Source organism: Accipiter gentilis, chromosome 20, assembly GCF_929443795.1.
Source record: "Accipiter gentilis chromosome 20, bAccGen1.1, whole genome shotgun sequence".
Classification (NCBI taxonomy): domain Eukaryota; kingdom Metazoa; phylum Chordata; class Aves; order Accipitriformes; family Accipitridae; genus Astur; species Astur gentilis.
Window position 1 is genome coordinate 25662142 of NC_064899.1, and position 19423 is coordinate 25681564.

General features: G+C 39.4%; 1 protein-coding gene across 1 annotated transcript in view; it reads left to right on the plus strand.

The window, feature by feature from the left end:
* The window catches only part of TPPP (tubulin polymerization promoting protein), a 69335-nt gene extending 51761 nt beyond the window's left edge, over positions 1-17574 (plus strand). The window contains exon 4 of the mRNA XM_049823741.1: positions 8748-17574. Coding sequence (XP_049679698.1) covers positions 8748-8942 — 195 coding nt within the window. The 3' untranslated portion in view covers positions 8943-17574. The remainder of the gene's footprint in view (positions 1-8747) is intronic.
* Positions 17575-19423: the final 1849 nt, after the last annotated feature.

Genomic DNA, 19423 nt, shown 5'->3' on the forward strand with positions numbered 1-19423 from the left:
AAATGAGACCTGGCCACAGGTTTGTAGTTACAATTGGAGCTTTATTATTATAGAAAAATTTTAGTAATCAGCATAGCTTATCATTACACAGAACTACTAGCAATTAGGATAGCTTTTCTATTACCTAAAACTGCAATTACCTGTACTTTTCAGTCACCTGGACCCTCTGCAGATCAGGTCAAATTCAAAATAATCAGTGTGCAATAGAATAATCAGAATCTGGATTCTGACTTTAAAAAGTACATGAGTCACTCAAACCTCAGAAGAAGAACAACAGCGATGGAGGGGGTGTCATGCCCATGGTGAGTGTTCCCCCTTCCCTATTCTGTTACGGCATGAGCATCCCCTGTATCACACCAGGAAGCACAAAAGCCTTAGCAGTCTGTCTGCTGTTGGATCAGCTTCCAAAACCTTTTGGATAAGCTGATGTATTTACACCTCTCAGTTTGGGGGTTTGGTCTATACAATTTCCCTAAATTTGTGGATTCTGAAGAGGCTGCCAGACAATCAGTATGCAAGAATTTTGGCAGCAGAAGACAGCAAGCTGCAGGTGATAATGGCTGCATAATGATCTTTATCTCTTCCTGTCCATTGTGTCCTGCCTACATGTTGCCTTTGCTGTGACCTAATGGTGCTGCTCCCAGCATACATCAGGCCTTAGCTTGAGCTGTGTGTTAGCCAAAATCTGTGCAAGAGTTGAGTGAACAGTCACAGGAGGCATCCCTGACCACCGAGGGATCACGGCTTTTGCCATCCAGACTGTCTCATGTGCAGTTACACTTCCCTGTTCATTAATGGATGTCACCATACCCCGGGAACAGTGCTGTACCAGGTGTCAGGAGCAGAGGGTACCAGTCACAGATAATTACAGGAGATTCCTCTTGGGGAAGATGGAGGCATGTCTCTTCTGACCCCTTGTCATATGTCAGGAGTTTTGTTTGTTAGGTGCCAGCATCTGGGATTGTTGCAGAAGCACTGGCCAAGATTTGTCCAGCCTTCTAAGATAGACCTCTTCCTCCTCTTCCTTGTGGGTATCAGCAGTATGGCTCGAGAGGTAACCTGGAGCATATCAAGAGAGATTACAGAAGTCTGGAGGTGAAAATGAAGGCATGAAGCTCTGGTCTTGCCTTCCCAGTCCAGGAGGGTTCTATTTTACAACTGAATCCGATCAAATCTCATTAGAGACTGGTTGTGACGTTAAGTTGAAGAAGGATTCACCAACACTCCAGCTGAAAAATAACCCAACATGAGTCTGTACTACCTTCCCTATTCTGTTTCATCTTTGCCGCCAACAGGAATGTAAAACTCTTCCTTAGAGAAGTGTTGGCACATTGTTTTCAACTTTGTGGAAGGCTGTGTTAATGAGGCTGCTAGATCCCATGATTTGTAGTTGCTTGGAGTGTTGAAATGCTTGGGAGCTGGAGTCCGGGGCTAATATTACCGAAGAGGAAAAGAAAGGGTCACTCGTGAATGCGAAGTGTGCAACACCTGATCTGCCCCTTCAGGCTGGGCACTGCGTGGTCTTAGCTTGATGGAGTTAGATCTGGGCCAGGCAGGTTTCAGCTCTTAATTTGCAGTTGTTCCTGGAAGCGATGTCACATACAAGGCACCTTCTTAATGTATTTTGGTCTAGCTCTAGCCAGGCTACTAGTTGGTGAGAAGTTTTAGGTGCTACCTATAGAGTGAGGACTTGCAGTGTTAAAACACCCAAGTGGTGTTACTGGAAACCCCTCCTTTGAAAGTCATCCCCCTGATTAATTACAATGGTGTTACTTACTGCTTCCTGGCTTTACTGAAGTGGAGTTGCTTATCACTTTCTTTTGCCTGTGTCTGCGTGCTGAACTGAAGAAACATGAATGAACCCAAACTTTTCTTTGAAGCTTGACGTCTGTTCCTGACTCTCTGTGGGTTTTTTAATGCATATTCATGTATTTGCATGACTTTAAAACAAAGACATCATTTTGGTATGGAGTCCTGGTGTCATCCCCCCCAAAGGGCAAAACTTTCCCTTTTGAGAATTTTTTTTTTTCTCATTTCATATTCAGTTTTAGGTTCTCCTTCTTTACAAGGGTTCTGGATGTTCCCAGCAAATGAATAATTTAGAAACCTTGCTAAGATTGCTAATGCTGGTGCTGAGCCTGAAGGCTCCCAGAACATTTTAATTACATAAACCAAAGTCTGTGGCAACCTTTTCTAGGAAGAAATACTGTTAGATACTAAAGTTTTATGGTTGAAGGAGCAAGTACAGAAAGCCGTTCAGTTTGCGTGAGGAACTGAGGCAGGGTGCTTACAGCAGACAGAGTGTAGCCAGGAAGACCATGGCTAAAATGCGTACCCTTCTGGTGAGGAGTGCTCTTAGCACCTTACCTGCAGCCCACCGTGAGCATTTTTGGCAGTGCAGGCACTGCCAGCGCACTGCTGCTTTTCTACGCAGAAGTGCTGTTCCTGAGTTACTGGTTCTCTGAAGAGCAGCACTGTGTCCTGAATAGCCAGCACCAATTTTTGCAGCTCTGCCATCAGAGTGTTCATGTCTTTAATTTAGCACGTGAGTTGAGAAAAGGTGATCATTTAAAAACAAAAAAGGGGGGGCACAGGGAGGAGTAATGCTTGCAGTCTGCCGTCTTGTTAGGTGATGTTTGCCTGCAATGCTTCGTTTGATCCACTGGTTACTAAAAAGACACAACACCTAAGGCAGGAAGGGAATGCTTCTGTGCTATCTGGACATTCGTAATTCAGGCAAAAAAACCCAGAAAACCTCGCTGCAATGTTTTGCATGAAGGCAGTAAATTTCTTCTTAAGCTGTGGAACAGTTTTAAATCAAACCTGAATCTCTGTCAGTGATGGCAAGCAGTGGAAAATGTCTTCAGGCAAGTTCTTTCAGTGGAGACGGGAGTTCACTGTAAAAACCAGGGCCCTTTGTGTCTGTATGATATTGCTGAAGTCCAGTAGCTTTTCTTGCTGTGTTTACTTCCCAGTAATTGGTTCTGGAGATCCTTTTTGGGAACGGTGCCATGTTCTGTGCACAGCCGCACAGCTAACGAGAGCTTGCCCCAGGCTGTGCTAGCTGCAGAAATGGAAGCAATGCAGCTACAACTGCGTGGTGCTGCACTGAGCCGGTTGCCCAGCCCGTTGCATTGTGCCAGGTGGATGCTCCAGCCTTCTTGGCATGAGCTTGGTGTTTTAAAGTGTGCACTTTGTAGAAAGGATGGTAATGAGTGCTGACAGAAAAGGAAGAACGTGACCTTAGCAGCGCTGAATTGTCTTCCTTCTTCCTTGCCTGCCTCAGGTTTGTTCTGGAAGGGAGTCCTAAAAGCGTGGGGAATGTTTTAGGCTTACACCGTTACCCTATTTTCATGACTGTGGCATAAGCTTCATAGGATGCTTCTAAGCCTTTGTCAACAAAGCTGAGAGAGAGGTCCTGCTGAGTCCATAAAATTCATGCTGACTTAACTGCATTGATGCAGTTTCTCTGCTGCAAACAGGCCAAGGCTGTGCAACAGTATGGCTTTCAGTGGATGTGTTTTTCTTCAGCAAACTGCTGTATTCTTCTGCGGTGGTGTTGATGGATGTTCTTGATTTCTGTGCTCTCATTTCCCTTTTACCGTAGTTCCCTTCTGTTTCCAAAGGATTGCTAGTACATTTCTGTAACTTATTCTAATTCTTGAAACTGATAGAATGGAATGTTCTGCTTGCTCTGTTAACTGCTCTTTGGTGGGTCTGTTATCTTGAGGTCAAAGGCAAAATCTGTCTGAGTTTGCAGAGGTGTGGTTTGTAAGAAAGGAGGAAGGAGGCATATGGCACTGTTGTTAAGGGTTTCAGGGTTTAAAAAGACGCTACAGCTTTTATTTCCTGACTTTGGTATGAGGGCTGTTTCAGACAGACAGAAGTTGGAACATGCATAATTTGTAATTTGGATGAGATGTTGGATTTTTTTGGTTTGGTTTGTTTTTTAGCCTGGGTGCAGTCAAATACTGGAGCAAGTTGCCCAGAGAGCCTGTGGAACCTGTCTTTGGAGGTGTTCAGGACTTGACTGGAGAAGTCTCTGTGCAAGCTCATTTGAGCCCTGCTGTGAGCAGGGATTTGTGTTAGATAAGGACGCGTATGCAACTGTTCTTTCCAACCTAAATTATTCAGTGACTTCATGATTTTAAGTTTTGATAATCTCCAGGGATAGAGAATCCACAGTCTCTAGGTAAGCTATTTCTGTGCCTGACCAGCCACAGTAGTGAAGAATTTTTTCCCATGTGTCAAGCTCAAATTTCCCATCTTCCAAATCATGTCCATTATATATTTTTTTTAAATTTTTTTTTTTTTGCTATGTACTTCAGAACTGGCTCTATTTCTAATATAACCCCTCTGTTGAGAACAGGAATAAGATTTGCCTCCCCTCTTTTTATTTTCTTTTGAGTCTGAATAAACACCCTTCTGTCATCTTCTCCTTGTATGCCACACGCTCCAAGCTCCTTGCTGTCTTAACAGCACTTCTCTGTAAACACTGACACAAAGCAGGAAAAATACTGAATTGCTAACAAAAAATGCATGATCACTTTAAATTAGCAAATCTACTGGTCCAAATAAAATTTCTTTTTATTTCCCATAGCTGCTTGTGAGACTGTGGCTGGTTCTGATCTTCTCAGTGAGGTTTTGGTGTGAGAGGAGTTTCGGTTGAAAGAGGTGGGAGGCATACATATCTTTCTTTCCTGACTCATCTGAGATGTTTCCACGAACTTGAAGGTTCCGTGACCACATCTTGGTTGGAAACTGACAGTGAAGGAGCAACAGCCATTTTTAAAAGATTTTTTTTAAGATTAGGGGGAGCACAATGGTCCAGCAAAATATCAGTAAAAATATAAGCTTGGTGAATGAACAGGTCTTTTGTCACTGATCTCTTCTTTTGATAGAGGCAAAGACACTGAAATTATAGCTGCTGTCTTGTGTTCGTGGAAATAACTGAGTAAGGGAAGAATGGTCAGTCTTGGAGAACAGAAGTCCTGATATTTTTTGAAAGTACCTTTGATTGATTCATTTGGTGTTCCAAAAAGAGTTTATACAGGGATTATATTTGATTCTGTTGTGCTAAGTAAAACTTTTCTCTTAGAGAGAAAGTTTTTAAAATAAAACCAAAAATTTTAAGGTCATGTACATCTTCTGTGATAAGCAAACTTTGTGTTTAACAGTACGTGCAAATAAGAGAAGGAAAATGGAGGCTTCTGTGGGCTCAGAGAAAGGAAAGGAGGAGGTTGGCTCCAAGTAATTCATTGCCTTTAGAAAAACGTATCTAGAGAGATTATGTAACTTACTCTAGATAGTAAACTGTTCAAGCAGAATTGCTATATGACAGGACAGCATCGTTTGTCTGTGATTCATTGTGAAAAAGAAGAGTGTTGACTTGTGAAGATGGAAATTGTCCTCATCCAGCCTTTGTGCTGTTCACTATATTTCTTCCTACATTTTTCTTCGCTGATGAGGGATGGTCAGCTCCTTCCCCCCCCCCCTTTTTTTTTTTAATTTGCCTCCCAATGCCCAATTAGTAATGAACAGCTGAGTTGCACAGAAGAATGAGCTCCCAGCTACCCTTTTAATTGTTTTTGCCCTTTGCTCAATTGCCAGTTTAGTCTCCATAGTTGGTTTTGTTGTTCATTTTTCTTTCATATTGCACTCACACAAGTCTTAGTATGTCTGTTACAATTATGTTACTGTAACAAAATTCTTATTTATATTTATTGTAATTAGGGTATTGAGGCAAATTTCATACTGATCATGCCACCCCTTTGAAACAGAGGAGTAGAAGCTGTAGTCCTCCTTTTTCCAAATAATGATTAAACTTACCATTACAAATTCTCAGAATAGCAGTCTGTCCTGAGAATGAATTTGGTAAAGGAAAAGGCAGACAGCTAGAGTTTCTGAGACTTCTCTCTGCATGTGAGAATGCAGAGTGTATACACATTTAGAGAAAACCTATTTGATGAAATACAAGGAAAGTAAATATGTGTTAAGTTTAATTAACTTCATACTGAATATAGCCCCTGGCTTGCATTTGGAATATTTCCACGTTTATGGTACTAAGAGCTTTTGTCACTGGTAGCATCCTTTGGCTTTTAGCAATAGTGTTATTTGAGTAAACATAGAGCAAAGTTTAGTCCTTTGATTATATGGTAAGCTTTCTTGCATCTTCTATAGCAGCTGCTTCTGATGTTAGGGACGATGAAAGATACTTTGGCAAGTATCATGCCCTTGCTTTTTCCTTGCTGGCTTACATCGGGAGAGTCACGGATGGGATCTTCATTTTCTTAGTAAGTTCTTAAGAACACACAAGAAGCGTGCTAACAGTTAATGCCTTTAGTAAGAAGCATCATAAGTTCTTTTGGAGGGAGAATGATCTAGTAATAACTTAAGCATAAGAAACATCCCTACATGTATTCTGTCCTACAGTCAGCCTTTATTCATATGCTCCTGCAGCTATTATGACATGCGGAGGTTTTAAACTGAAAATGAAATGGGGAGCCTGTGTATTTATATAAGTTAGGTGAGGCACACGTACTGCCCACCGCTATAGATGCTTCATGGCTCGAAATGGTGGTTGGTGGAAGACTTTGTTCAGTCAAGCAGTATGACAGTTTGTCTTCAAGTAGTGGCTGGGTTCTTACTCGTGAACACTGCGTAACAGGAGACACTACACCATATTAAAGCTTATTCCTACTGGTTTGTGTCAGAATTTTTGTTCAAGGTTCAAGCCCCCATGTTTCCCTTCACTTACCAAACAAAACAGTGGTTGGTTCACAAGTAAGACTTAAAATAGCACAGGCTTCCTAGTGCCTGTGCCCAGGGTGAAGCTAACAGGTTATGCACTCTTACAGAAGTATGTGTCTTTGTTTTCTCCGAGTTGTCAGAGTAGTTTCCAGTGACCAGACAATCCTTTGGTTCTGTTGTGTGACTGAGTGTACAACCTGTTTGATTTACTAATATCCTGAGGAGCAGAAAAAATAGATTTGCAGCTGGGGACCAGGCTGGAAATTTTTACTTTGCTGCTTTTAATATCTCAGCTTATACATTTATATTGCATTTTCATCTTATTTAGCTGGGCTGCTAACACAATCACTGATCACAGGGTGTATTTTTTTTTAATTAGCTCTACTGTGAATACAGGTTTCCTGGTTACAAGGTGCTAGCAGGCCAAGGTGGACAAGAAAACTGCATGTATTAAGAAGCATTACTTCTTCCTAAGCATCGCCTTCATTTCTGTTTTTCGATAGAGAAAAATAACCACTTCTGCAAATAGTACTCTGAGACTGCAAGGCAAAAGTCCCTAAGGGTCGTTCAGGAATACCATTTTGAGAAATTCATGCTCCAGTGGTCACTTTCTTTGAGATACTGACAGAATTCCCACCTCCACACCACCTTTCTTTGCCCTCGGGGCCTTATGTGAAAGTAACGCTGCAGAGCAGTGGAGTGTTGTATGTGTCGTGTGTTTGGAGGGAGAAAAAAAAAGTTTACAACCTGAGATTTTCATTAAGTAGTTATGTATGTAGACAAATTCCCTCAAAACAGCTTTTATTTAAATGGTGTGGAGGACATGTGGCTTCCATGGTGTACAAGTTACAGCATTCATTCCCAGATTAACTGAATCCAAATATCCTGTTCCTCTATGTACAGATTCAAGCATCTTTTCCAAGTCTCTGATCTTTTAAAGTTCAGCATTAAAAGATATTTGACGGATGTCATCCTCTGGAGGAGCTATGTGTTACTTTGAAAGCCTGTTTGTTAGGTCTCATTAATGAGCATTTATTTGGGCTGAGGATGGGTAGAGGGGGAATGAGGCTTTTGATGAGAGGTAAGTTTCCCAGAGCATTTACTTCACTACAGTGAAGCCCATGTCACTTCTGTCTCTAAAATGCACCCTAACAGGGTGGTGCACATAAGTAAGATACCCAAATTCTATCCATCTTCATCCATCTTAGCCTCATTTCCACTACTATGCAAAAATCTTTTGTGTTTTCCCTTCCCCTTTAGTGCCCTTTATCTTCTGATTTTAAAATGTAAATTTAAGGATCAAAGAGACTGCTCCCAGCCCAAGCACACAGGTTAGCATGCTCCTATATTGTTATGTGAAATATCTTTTTCTTTCTGTTTGTGTAATCAAATTTTCTTTGTCTCAATGACAGCAAAACTTTGATTTTTTTAAGTGGCCTGATATAACTCAGTGGAAGCAATGTAGAGGAAAGTCTTTGCTCAATGCCATTTCATAGGCTGCGGATTTGCTAGTATTGAAAACAACTTTCAGTCCTTCTAATTTGTTACTTCTCTCATGAATCCTAGAGTTTAGAATACATTTGTCTCTTGAAGCAATGAATTCTAGCTGTATTGGTTTGCTTTTTCTATATCGGTGGAGCCAGGCTTTTATGGTCGGATGTTGATATAATGAATTTTGAACATGTGGACATGTTCCCTATGACTTCTCCATATCTTTGGTGCTTAGAACTCGATTGTTAATCAGAAGTATCATACTGAAAGTCTCTTCCAAAGTTTTTGACATAACTTGCACTATTTTGTTCTTGGCTATATGATTATTGTCGTTGTATGTAATGGCAAGAAACAAACTTTTTTTTGTATCCTTTTGCTGGAAGTGAGTATTTACATAGTCTCCATCATTAGCAAAGATTTAAATGTCAGTAGCATGTAAAAATACCTGTATTAAGAATAACTGATTTCTGATGTGGTTTTTTTGTTTCTTTTCTTTCTCCCAATAGAAAGCCATTTCATCTCCAACTGTATCACGCCTTACAGATACATCAAAATTTACAGGCTCTCACAAAGAGAGGTTTGATCCCAGTGGGAAAGGAAAAGGGAAAGCTGGCCGAGAAGATCTGGTGGATGCTTCAGGATATGTATCTGGCTATAAGCATGCAGGCACATATGATCATAAAGTACAAGGAAGCAAGTAAGGCTGAGGGTTTACATCACAGAGGGAGAAAGAGGGGGGGAAAGAGAATATATTTGTAAGAATGATGTAGATGAATCCCACATGTTTTGGTTATTGTGAATGCTAAGACTATGTTGTCAAGAAGTTGTTTTCAGGAACTGGAACTGATTTCAACATCTGCTGAGCTACTTGCAGCACAACGCCACTTCATTACATTCCTCATGCGTATATTGGCAAAAATAAACATATCGGTACAAAAAAATACATAGTTTTGTTGAGCTTTAGACAACAAAAAAAAAGTCAAGAGCAGTTATACCACACTTTGTCAATTCAAGGAAAAGATCTCAAACATTCCTAAATGTCCAGTTGCCCTGATAATGTCGAAGAGAACCTCTTGAAAAGAGGGTCTTTCGTAGCATTCTTTCTGAATAATATCCCATTATTTATGCAGTTTGATTTGACTACTGTTTTGGGGTTTTTTTAAAATGTCTTATACGGGATCTGGCACTTTCCTTAAAACATTCAACAATATACTATTGGGGAGTAAGTGGTTGAAATATACAAGGTGCTAGCCTGTGAATGTCATACACCACTCATGAAAAACTGAAAAAAAAAAAAAAAAGAGCTATTTCTGGGACAATATAGGTTCTAAAGTATTTTATGTCAAGAGAAAGAGATGGAAAATACCAGCCCTTACTTTCCTCCTGTCTATACTTTGTGCTTGTTACTGCGTGTACTGTAGCATGGTTCTGACTGGCTGGATTTGGATGGAGCTGTTGTACTAACCTGAGAGGTGAGGAACATTACTAAGAAAGTCTGTTAAAGCTTTTTGCAGTCTGTTTTCAAGTTTGCACTGCCTCACATTTGAAATGAAGGGGGCATTAAGCTAATAATGCTTTAAAATATTGATTATGACTAACCACTGCCAATCAGATTGCTATTAAGTGAATGTTATTATGCATATACATTGGCACATACTCCCTTCAAGCTATAACATATATAAGGAAAGTTTATGGCCCTTGGAATAAGGACATTTACAATTAATATCCATGTAATTAAGTGCAGTTTGCCCACAAAAATATACTATTCTAACTGGGCTACGTTTTATGTTAGATTTCTTTGAAGCCAAGGGATTTGATTCTCTTTTCACTTTTGCTGCCTAACCTGGGAGTAATAGTATTGATGGGAATGGCTTTCCACTGCTATGGAAAGAGCACCAATCCCACAGGCCTAAGATACAGGCAGCTGAGTATGACCTGCCTGGGGCCCAGAATGCCAAAACAGCTCAATAGGAATAAAAATAACTCATTTTTGTATATTGGTGAAAAAGGAGAGAAAAGGCTGGTCCACTTTTCCGCAAGAGCTGAACAAGTACCCTGATGTATTACTCTGCTTCTCTAAAATTGTAAAAGATAAGATTTTCGGTATTCAAACCCAGCTACTAGCAGTTCTGCCTTGCTTTCTTTCAAAAAGTGCTCATGCACTGATTTTCATGCTCCACTCTGAATAAAGGTTAATAAATTTATTGCTCTCCTCCCACCCATATCAGCATCCCACTCAGAGTACATCAAATTTAGTGAGCAGTGTGCTGGCATGTGCCATGCAGGTCAGCAGTCTGTATTTGGCTGATGTCCGGAAACAAAGCACTGGTTTTCAGCCCTTAAACTGTTGGTATTTTATTTTTCTGACATTGAATGGTAGCCTTTCTTGTAACTTTGCCTCCAATGACCCTTTGAGCCTGTACATCAGCCTGAAACCAAAACAACAATAGTAAACAAAGGCAAGGACTTCCTTGTAGACTTGGAGATTTTTTTGTTTGTTTATAATTTATTTTGGGTTTTGTTTTGGAGAGGGAGGGAAGTTTGCCAAAACTCAGCACTTGTTCTCGTAAAGATTTAAATGGCTTTTCCCATGGTTGGCTCTAGTTACCTGGGAAGATTTTTGATGTATGTAAGGGTGCTCAGGATGAGAAGCATCCAGATTCGTGAAGCTTTTCCAAGGGTTACCCATTGTTCTTGAAGAAAAATTTCCATGGAATGAAGGATTATCCACTCCTGTGTTGCACTGGTGACCCGTCACACTCTGAGGCAGAAAATAGCATACTGTGATACCAACAATGGCTAAATTATTCCAGCATGGTAGTGAACTGTCTAGGCGTAGAGAACTTTCTTCTACGTCACTGGTGCCTGTGCACCTGAAGAAGGCTCCGGGATAGTCCTGGTTTTGGTGAGAAAAAAGGCTAAGCCTCTAACCCTTGATAAATCCTTCAGCTAAGTTACAGGCAGAACCAGTGTCCCGGTTCTTCCCATTGGCTTTTAAGACTTGACTCATAACTTACTGGTAACTGAAAAGATCTGGACCCAGCCCGAATGAGGGGTAAAGCCCAGTCCACTGCAGCACTCCGTTGATCTGGCTGTTTGTTGCTAGCTAGCTGCCTTGTCTGGCACATCGGGTGATATTTAACCTGAGGTGCACAAGCGACAGGCTTTCTCAGGTACCTACACACTGAGTGTCAGTAATGCCAGACTCTTGCTACGTGGGAGGAGTGATTGGTTAGGAAGGTTTTAAGGTATAATTAGGTTTTAAGTTGCTAGCTCACAGTGTGAGAGAGACCAGCACGCTCAGAAGATAGAAGGCATGCAAAGAAATTGAGAACGCAGACAGATCCAGGCTGACACTGAATAGAAATTGAGCTACTTTGTTTGCTTAGAAGAGGCTGATGGAACTAGCTGGGGTTCTGCCAGAGTTTACTTTCATTACTTCTACATTACAAAATCCCTGCCACGGACCAAAGCTCTTTGTATGGACCTGATGCAAAGTTCTTTGAAATACTTTCAGTGGCGTAGTAAGCTTTGGATCAGGACCTTAGAAGATGCTTCAGATAGCAGTCTTTTGAGGAACACACTGCTTTGTTTCTTTTTCTTTTCTACAGTTGGATAGTTTTAAAACTCAATCAAACAGATGCATGAAAAGAAGTCATTCTGATACGACAGTGACAAAGGGAAGTTGTGGCTGGAAAGATAGCACTTTGGAAAGATTTTTCCCTTTTACTGCACTTGATGTGGAAGATAAGGACTACGAATAAAAGCACCATATGCAGCTGTGTATTAGGGGTTCAGCCACCTACTTAAGCTCTTACTTTTCCACTAATATCTGTAGGAAATTAAAAGTCTAAATACTAGCTTGAATGTTAGCCGTAAGTTCCAGGCCTGCTTGGGAATGAGGCAAAGTACATTTTCTTGTTCATCTGCCATTCCCTCAACTCTCAGGACCGCGAGTACAGCTGGCACCTCAGAGATGAGGAGAAGGGATAGTGCAGGAGGTGACCCATTTTCAACCCTTGGAGTGTTGTAGGGCATATGGTTTTCCTGTGCACCGTACTCCAGACTGTAAAAAAAGTCATGTCTGAAGTGAGGACATGGGTACCTAATAAGGTTTACACTCATCTCCTTTTTTTTGGGCATCTCAATTCATTCCATCTAGATTTCCAGTCTGATTTTCAGCATCTTATACTATGTAGCACTCTTCTATACGACATCTTCTGTAAACCCCTGTTATTCATACCTATCTTTGCTTTTGTTAGCACTGAACGTGCTACCAAAAGAAATGTGACCGGAAAGTTCAGGTAACTTTTAGCAATAACTGCCTTAAAGAACAAACTCACATTACACTGTTAATTTAAAATCAAAACCTTAAATAGTATGGCAGTACACAATCTTACCTGTATCTTCACTGAGGCTTAACCTGGCCATCAAAGCCTTTGCAAGATTGAGGACAAGAAAAAAATCCTCACTGAGGCAAAAGACTAGTCTTTACAAATCATTTTCTAAAAGTAACCTACTTTTTAAATAAAATATGCAGAAGTCAAATGGGTTCTCTTATTAGTGCTTGCTTACTAATTTCCTCTAGCACTCCATGTGCTTTAGTTACTTGTTGAGAGTTTTGCAATAATCTTATCAATATGGAAATATCAGAAACAAAAATTATTGTCCTACTTTCTGTGGCTATGAGAGGTATCACAATAGTGTTACTGAAAAGCAGACATTAAAAAACATACATCGTTTCAACAGTCCTATATGAACAGGTGTCATTAATTGTAATCAAATATTTGGAATCCCAAAGGAAATGTTGAACATTGGACAGCAGCCAAGATCTAGCCACTTTTTTTTTAACCCTACAATATTTTTTAACTCTTTTTCACTTTAGGGAAGGGAAAGGGAGATTTCAAAACTACTCACGTCACCACTTGTGTAGAGATTGTCCTTCAAAGATATTTTGGATTGAAGTATGGTATTTTCCATGTATTTTACTCACCTTAACCAAAACTAAAAATTCCTCTGACAAGTTTTTGGCCTTATAGAAAGCTTTGTTCATGAATTAACATTTCAGTCACCCATGTTTTCCCTCTATTGGCTCAATTAATATTTTTTTTATGGCAGCTTGAATTAGCCAGAACTAAAAGGCAAATGACTGCTATGGGTTTGGCTTGCAAGTGATAGGTATCCCAGCCATTTGTAACCATCTGTAGAGAAAATCCTTGTGTATCTTTCTCCAAAACCAAAACTTTAAAGTTGTAATTGATAGGTTTTTCTCCTTAAGGCTTGTCATAGTTATAAAATAAATTTTAATTCTTTGTGCCTGCATGTATGATATTCAAAACATAACCCTGCCTTTCAGTGATGCATGTATTCTGGGGGCATGTACGTGTCATCCATGAATAAGAATTCTGTTTGCACTGGCCAAGAAACAAACCTTTTACCTTTATGATAGAGCAAATGTAATGTGTTGCACTAGTACATGTCCTCTTAACTGACTGTTAGCCTTGCGTGCCAAAATAACTACACCTTTGTGTACGTTGTTTGTAGTGTGAATATTATGTTCTTGGCTCGTCTGTTAGTTGGTAATAAGTAATGTAATACACAAGACTTATACGGGTTTTTGTGTGTGTTCACATGCTCTTTGGATGCAGCTAAGTAATTAAACTCTATAGATGTTGATCCAAACCTTAAATCTTACTAGGGCCAAACTCTCGTCCTGCAGCCAATGCTGTTCAGCTTGGCTGGTTGGTGACACTGCCATGCTCCCTCCATAGCATGAAGCTAAAGATCTAAGGAGGCTTTTATGTTTTTACACATCGCTCCTGTTCCTATTTCTGGGGGAAATCACTCTTCAGTGATTCTAACATAGTCTTGGTGTGACAAGAAGAGTTTCTCGGTAGTGAGGAGGTAGGGGAGAGAGAGAGAGAGTCAGGGCAAAAGCAAGATTTGCTCTGAGTGCTCAAGAGACCATTTAAAATTATGCTCTGCGTGGGCCCTATATTTTCCTTTGCCCCAACTTTGTGAAGCAAGTTGACACTCACTGTGTACACACGCAGTTCATCATCAGTTACTTAAGTACAAAGTCACAGTATATTGAGGTGGGAACAGGGAACAGGACCGTCGTACAATGCCTATGGACTTGAGTCTTGCATAGACCTTTATAAAAGTAAATACCTGAAGCATAATGACAGATCTCACACTTGTGTGAAATTCTCACAGTCTGGAGTGCCTCAACTTGATACACGCGTACCTTTGGAGTGTTTGCCCATAAAATAGCATTTAGACATTCAGTTACTCATTTTGTGCACCCAAGTGCCCATTTGGCTTACCTAATATAAGCTGGACATGATGGACTGGGCTTTTCTTTCTAAGTCTTCAGAATCCTCATACTAGTGAGAGACCTTTAGTTGCATTCACGCTTGGTCATTAAACTCAAAAGCAATGCTTTGAAAGATGTCCCAGCTAAGAATGGTCCTTCAGGAGGCTAAAGAATATCGCAGGTAGAACCTCCACGTCTTAATTGTCCAAGTAATTTGTTTTTGTAGGGAGAAATCACTGTAATATATTTGGTATTTAGTCATGTTTTTCAGTATATTACCTTGGCTATATTGCTTCAAAATCCATATGGAGCAGGTGGATTTCAAAACAAGTTTACGATGTAATTCTTTACTTTGTTGTCAAGAACATTTGAATTGCCTTGTTTCATTCAAACTAATTGATCGTCCACTCTAGGTAGACTTTGGCAAGAGCAAGCCTCATAATAAATAAAATGGAAAAAACCCCAGCCGATTTGCTGGGTATTCTTGACAGACATTTGCAGTACTGGTAGTCTGTAATGTGGGGTTTTTTTAAATAAATTCTCTTTTGTAATCATGCGCATGCACACATGCACTACTCTGGGGCATACGTATGTATATATGAGTGCCAAGATAACAGAAGAGGCTTTTTTTTTTTTTTTTTTTTTTTAATACCTTACATTTGCAAATTTACATTGAAATGCCCAACTGACTAACCTGATTTGGAAAAATGTTAAGCACCTCCCATATTCCATTGCAGGTAAACAGCCAATGAATTAATTTTCGAACATAGTTATATGGCATCTCTTTTTGTAAAGCTTATGACACTGTACAAAGTGAGTTTTGTTGTAAGCATTTGTAAAGGTCTTAAAGATAACACTCGTGATAATTTGCCCTTACCTTCAATTATCTTTATTCAAGATTTTTCTATTACTTGGCATATTTTCCAGAACAAATCACAAACATGAATGAACTTACATTCAAGTTAATTAGAAATGTCGCCCTAAAAGTACACTCGTACTTCATCCATCTTTACATTTTGATCAGAAGCTATATTATGGATGATCAACAAAATAAGAAAAAAAAGATGGCAATCTGTATCCCCACAATGGTGAATTATTTTAAGCTCCAGTTTGCATCAGATGAGTTTCTGTATGCTTGTGTTTGCTCAAATGCTATTTTTAAACAAAGTCATTAAATAATGTGAAATAATGCAGCCTGGGCTCTGTTAAATAGTGTTATATTAATGCAATTGAAATGCTGTATGTCTGTAATATTCATGCTAAATACATACTAGCTCTTTGCAAAGGCTTTGTGTAAGGTCAGTTAACCGTCAAACTCTGATGTCCCGTGTAAAATCCTGTTGGCAAACTACTTTTCGTAGCGCTGTAGTATATGAAATGGCAAGGTCATAGACAAAAACAAGTCACAGGATGCAACAAAAGTGTGTTTGTGTTTATTTTTGTGCTGGGTTCAGAATATATCAGCTTTGGCAAACTATTGCAGCAGGGAAAATGTTTTGTATAATGCTTATAATACAAAGTAATTTGTCTATATTCTGTAAAGCAGAGAAATGGTCAATGTTGGATAAGTATATTGAAGTTTATTCTTAGCAAGGTTTTATGTTTCACAGATTTAAATATTACGGGAGAAATATATATTTATACAGAAGTATAATTTTTGAATGGTTGAGGTTGGTTTTCTTCAGTCATGAACCATTTATTTATCCGCATTATGCTTTATTCTTTTGCTAGCTTCTTTTTATCTGTCCATGCTGTTCCAACATCCATTTCTAATTTGGTTTAGATGTTTTGATTCTTTATTTGCACAAATCTGGATGTGCATGCTGTCAGGACCTGATCATAATGTGTAGAGGCAAAATATTTTTTGTCTGTGATTACCTAGAGCACTAATAAAAATTTAATCATTAGATAGTTGTGATATGGAGATAGGTCTTGACATAGTCTTCCTTGGAGCACTGTACAGCATGATAGAAACCTTCAGTGAATCTTACTATTTCTCATTCTTATTTTCATTTGTCTTTCATCTTGGTCCAGAAAACCAGGAAGCTGCTGTGTGCTAACAATTACCTGCAATATTTGTAATTGCAGGCATTGCAAACATTAACATTCAGCTGTACTAGCCTACTGTGTTCACTGTGAAATTTTCAACACGGTAAAAATTTTACATGATCATTTAACCTTACAAGTTTACTTTTTTTCTCACTAATTTAACACTGAACCTTTTTTTTCATTATCGCAAATGAACTTGAGCATAGCATTTCTTAATGTTAATTATAATAGGTAAGCAATTCCTAAGCAAAGATTTTTAACCACTTGATGAAGGGGGCCAGGCACCATCCAGTGCGAAGCACACTGGGCAAAATCTTATCCCCACTGCAGTCAGTGCCAAAATTCTAACTGGTGTTAGCAAAAACGGAATCACCATTACCAAGGGGTTAATATGCTTAGTAACCATGACAAGAGGTTATGGGGGAGCACAACAGTGATTCTCTATTTCCATATCTTTGTTTCTGTTAATTTAAAACTACTACTATTCAATCTTTAAAATAAGTAAAAGAAACTTGAAGGGGGGATCATATACTACTAGTTTGTACTAGGTTTTTTCAGGAAAAGGAAACAAATTTATATATATATATATATGCAATATATTTTTACACTGTTTATTAATGCTAGAAAGTATTAAATGTATCACTTTATCAGTGTGAATGTTAAAGTAATGACAATGTTATGGATGTTTTAAACCTTTTAAAGTTGTCTTGTTAAATTCTAAACCCACATTAACAATGGAAAAGCTACTTGTCTACAACATTATTGTTGATGTTTTAAGGAAAAAGTTCAAGTACAGCAGTTGTTTGATTAGCACTGTAAAAGCTTGGCTTGAAAAGGTGTAGTGAAATCCATATTGTAAACACCATTTTTTAAAGCATAGCTTCTCATAAAGTATGTTACTGCTGTTGACTGACTGTATAAAATTGTATCTTTAGTTGGTAAAGTGATCAATAAATGTGTTAACTACATCAGTTCCTGGATTTCTTGAAGTAAATGGTATTTGCTGATAAACTTTGTTACCCGCAGTTATTTTGCAGTTTAGGTGTTAAGCAAATTGCTAATGAAGGTATAATGACATCAAAATACTCTCTGAACAACCAGCGCTCTGGTGCTGTGCAAAATATATTTCTTCTTTACCATTTATTTTCCTAGTTTTAGTAAAGCTGACCATTAACATTTGAGAACTCTAGTATGATCCTTGAATAGCCGTGATGATAGCGAGCCACCAAATGAGATGTCAGGGATGAAACAATTTCTTCTTAAGTAGCTACTTAACGTAGATTGGTCCTCAGTCTCAAAAGCCTGAGTTACTTCTCTCACCTTCTCTGAGTGGTCTTGAAAATATTTTACCTGCAAGGAAAACCATGTACTACACGGAGCATTGCTTTAAGGACATTACATTCAAAAGCAAATATGGACCTTTTATTCATAAATAAAAATATTTATTCAGCTTCCCGGTAGCAATAATACCATGATCTTTCAAGAAACAGAAGATTGAAGTTATTTAAACTCAGAACATCCTAATAACGTAATGAATAATGTGACACTAACCCAGGCACACTGCTGCTCTAGAAATGTGGAGGTACTGGATTAGCAACTACAAGGAAACATAACTAAACAGCTTACAGCTGCACTGGCTCTTCTCCCATCGTTCTTGAACTGGAAATGGTGTTCTCTGTGCTTCCACACTAGACAACTTCTTTAGAAATATGTTTTAAGTGAAATCTAATGCAGTTGTATCCTGAGAGAGCTTTTCTTCCTGCATAGAGACCATATGCCATCTGTAGTATGACTGCCAGATAAAGCTCCTTTTATCTCTGAGCATGTATAGTTACTGAAACTGTAAAAAAACTAATGAAGCAGAACCTTTAGGGATTACTAAAGGAAAAATAAGGATAATTTTTTTTTTCCATTCAAAAAGCCCTTTAGGAAGTGGAGGTAGTACCCTTCTGCCCTATGAGAATATAAGACACTAAGATCTGTATTTTCAGAAGCGTTGAGGATTTGTGGTTATTTTTCCTGTGGAGCCTTCAGAAATGGCCACTCAACCCTACATGCCACTTATGTATCATAACTTTAAATTAAAAAAACATCTGCCGGGATGTGTTACTTCAGGAACGCAATTACTTGGTCTAGCTTTTCCATGTGCGTAGCTACTGTTGCAATAACTACACACAGTTCGTAAATGTAGAGATGGTCCCCTTGTGATGGGACTGACAGGGTGTCACCTAACCCTTGCTGGCTTTCTGTTCCAAGCTTTCGGAACTGACCACTCGCTCACATCAGCATCAGTGAAGTCTCCTCCTCTCATCTCCGTATGCCAAAGGCAGGCTGAGCTCTCGGGGTTCAGCCAGGTGTTTCTTCCAGGACTGCATGGAGAAAGGTGGCCCGGGGAGGGGAGGGCAGCCAAAAAAAAAAAGCTATCTGTGCCAAACCGGAGTCTTCAGGGGTCTCCTAAAACCTGGTCTTCTAATTAGCCTTTTTTCACTCCCTCTGCTTCCTGTTTAACTCCCTGCACTGCTTTATTGATAATGTAAACTAACCCCAGCTCATTGAAATTTACTGCTCTAGTTCACGTTCCAGGCAGAAGTTCATTCCGGGTCTACATCAATTTAATTGCAGAACTGCGAACTCAAGAGATTACACAACCACCCGTGGGTCATTTAAGGGCTCAAGGCCTGCAGGGTTTTCAGGAATGAGTGCTGGAATATAAGGAGTGGCAGGGATGGTAGGAAAGAATAGCCAGCTGGGGCTGCTGGAATTAATCATATCGATCTTGCTTCCAGCTAGCGCAAGAGCATCTTCCCTCTTCGAGGC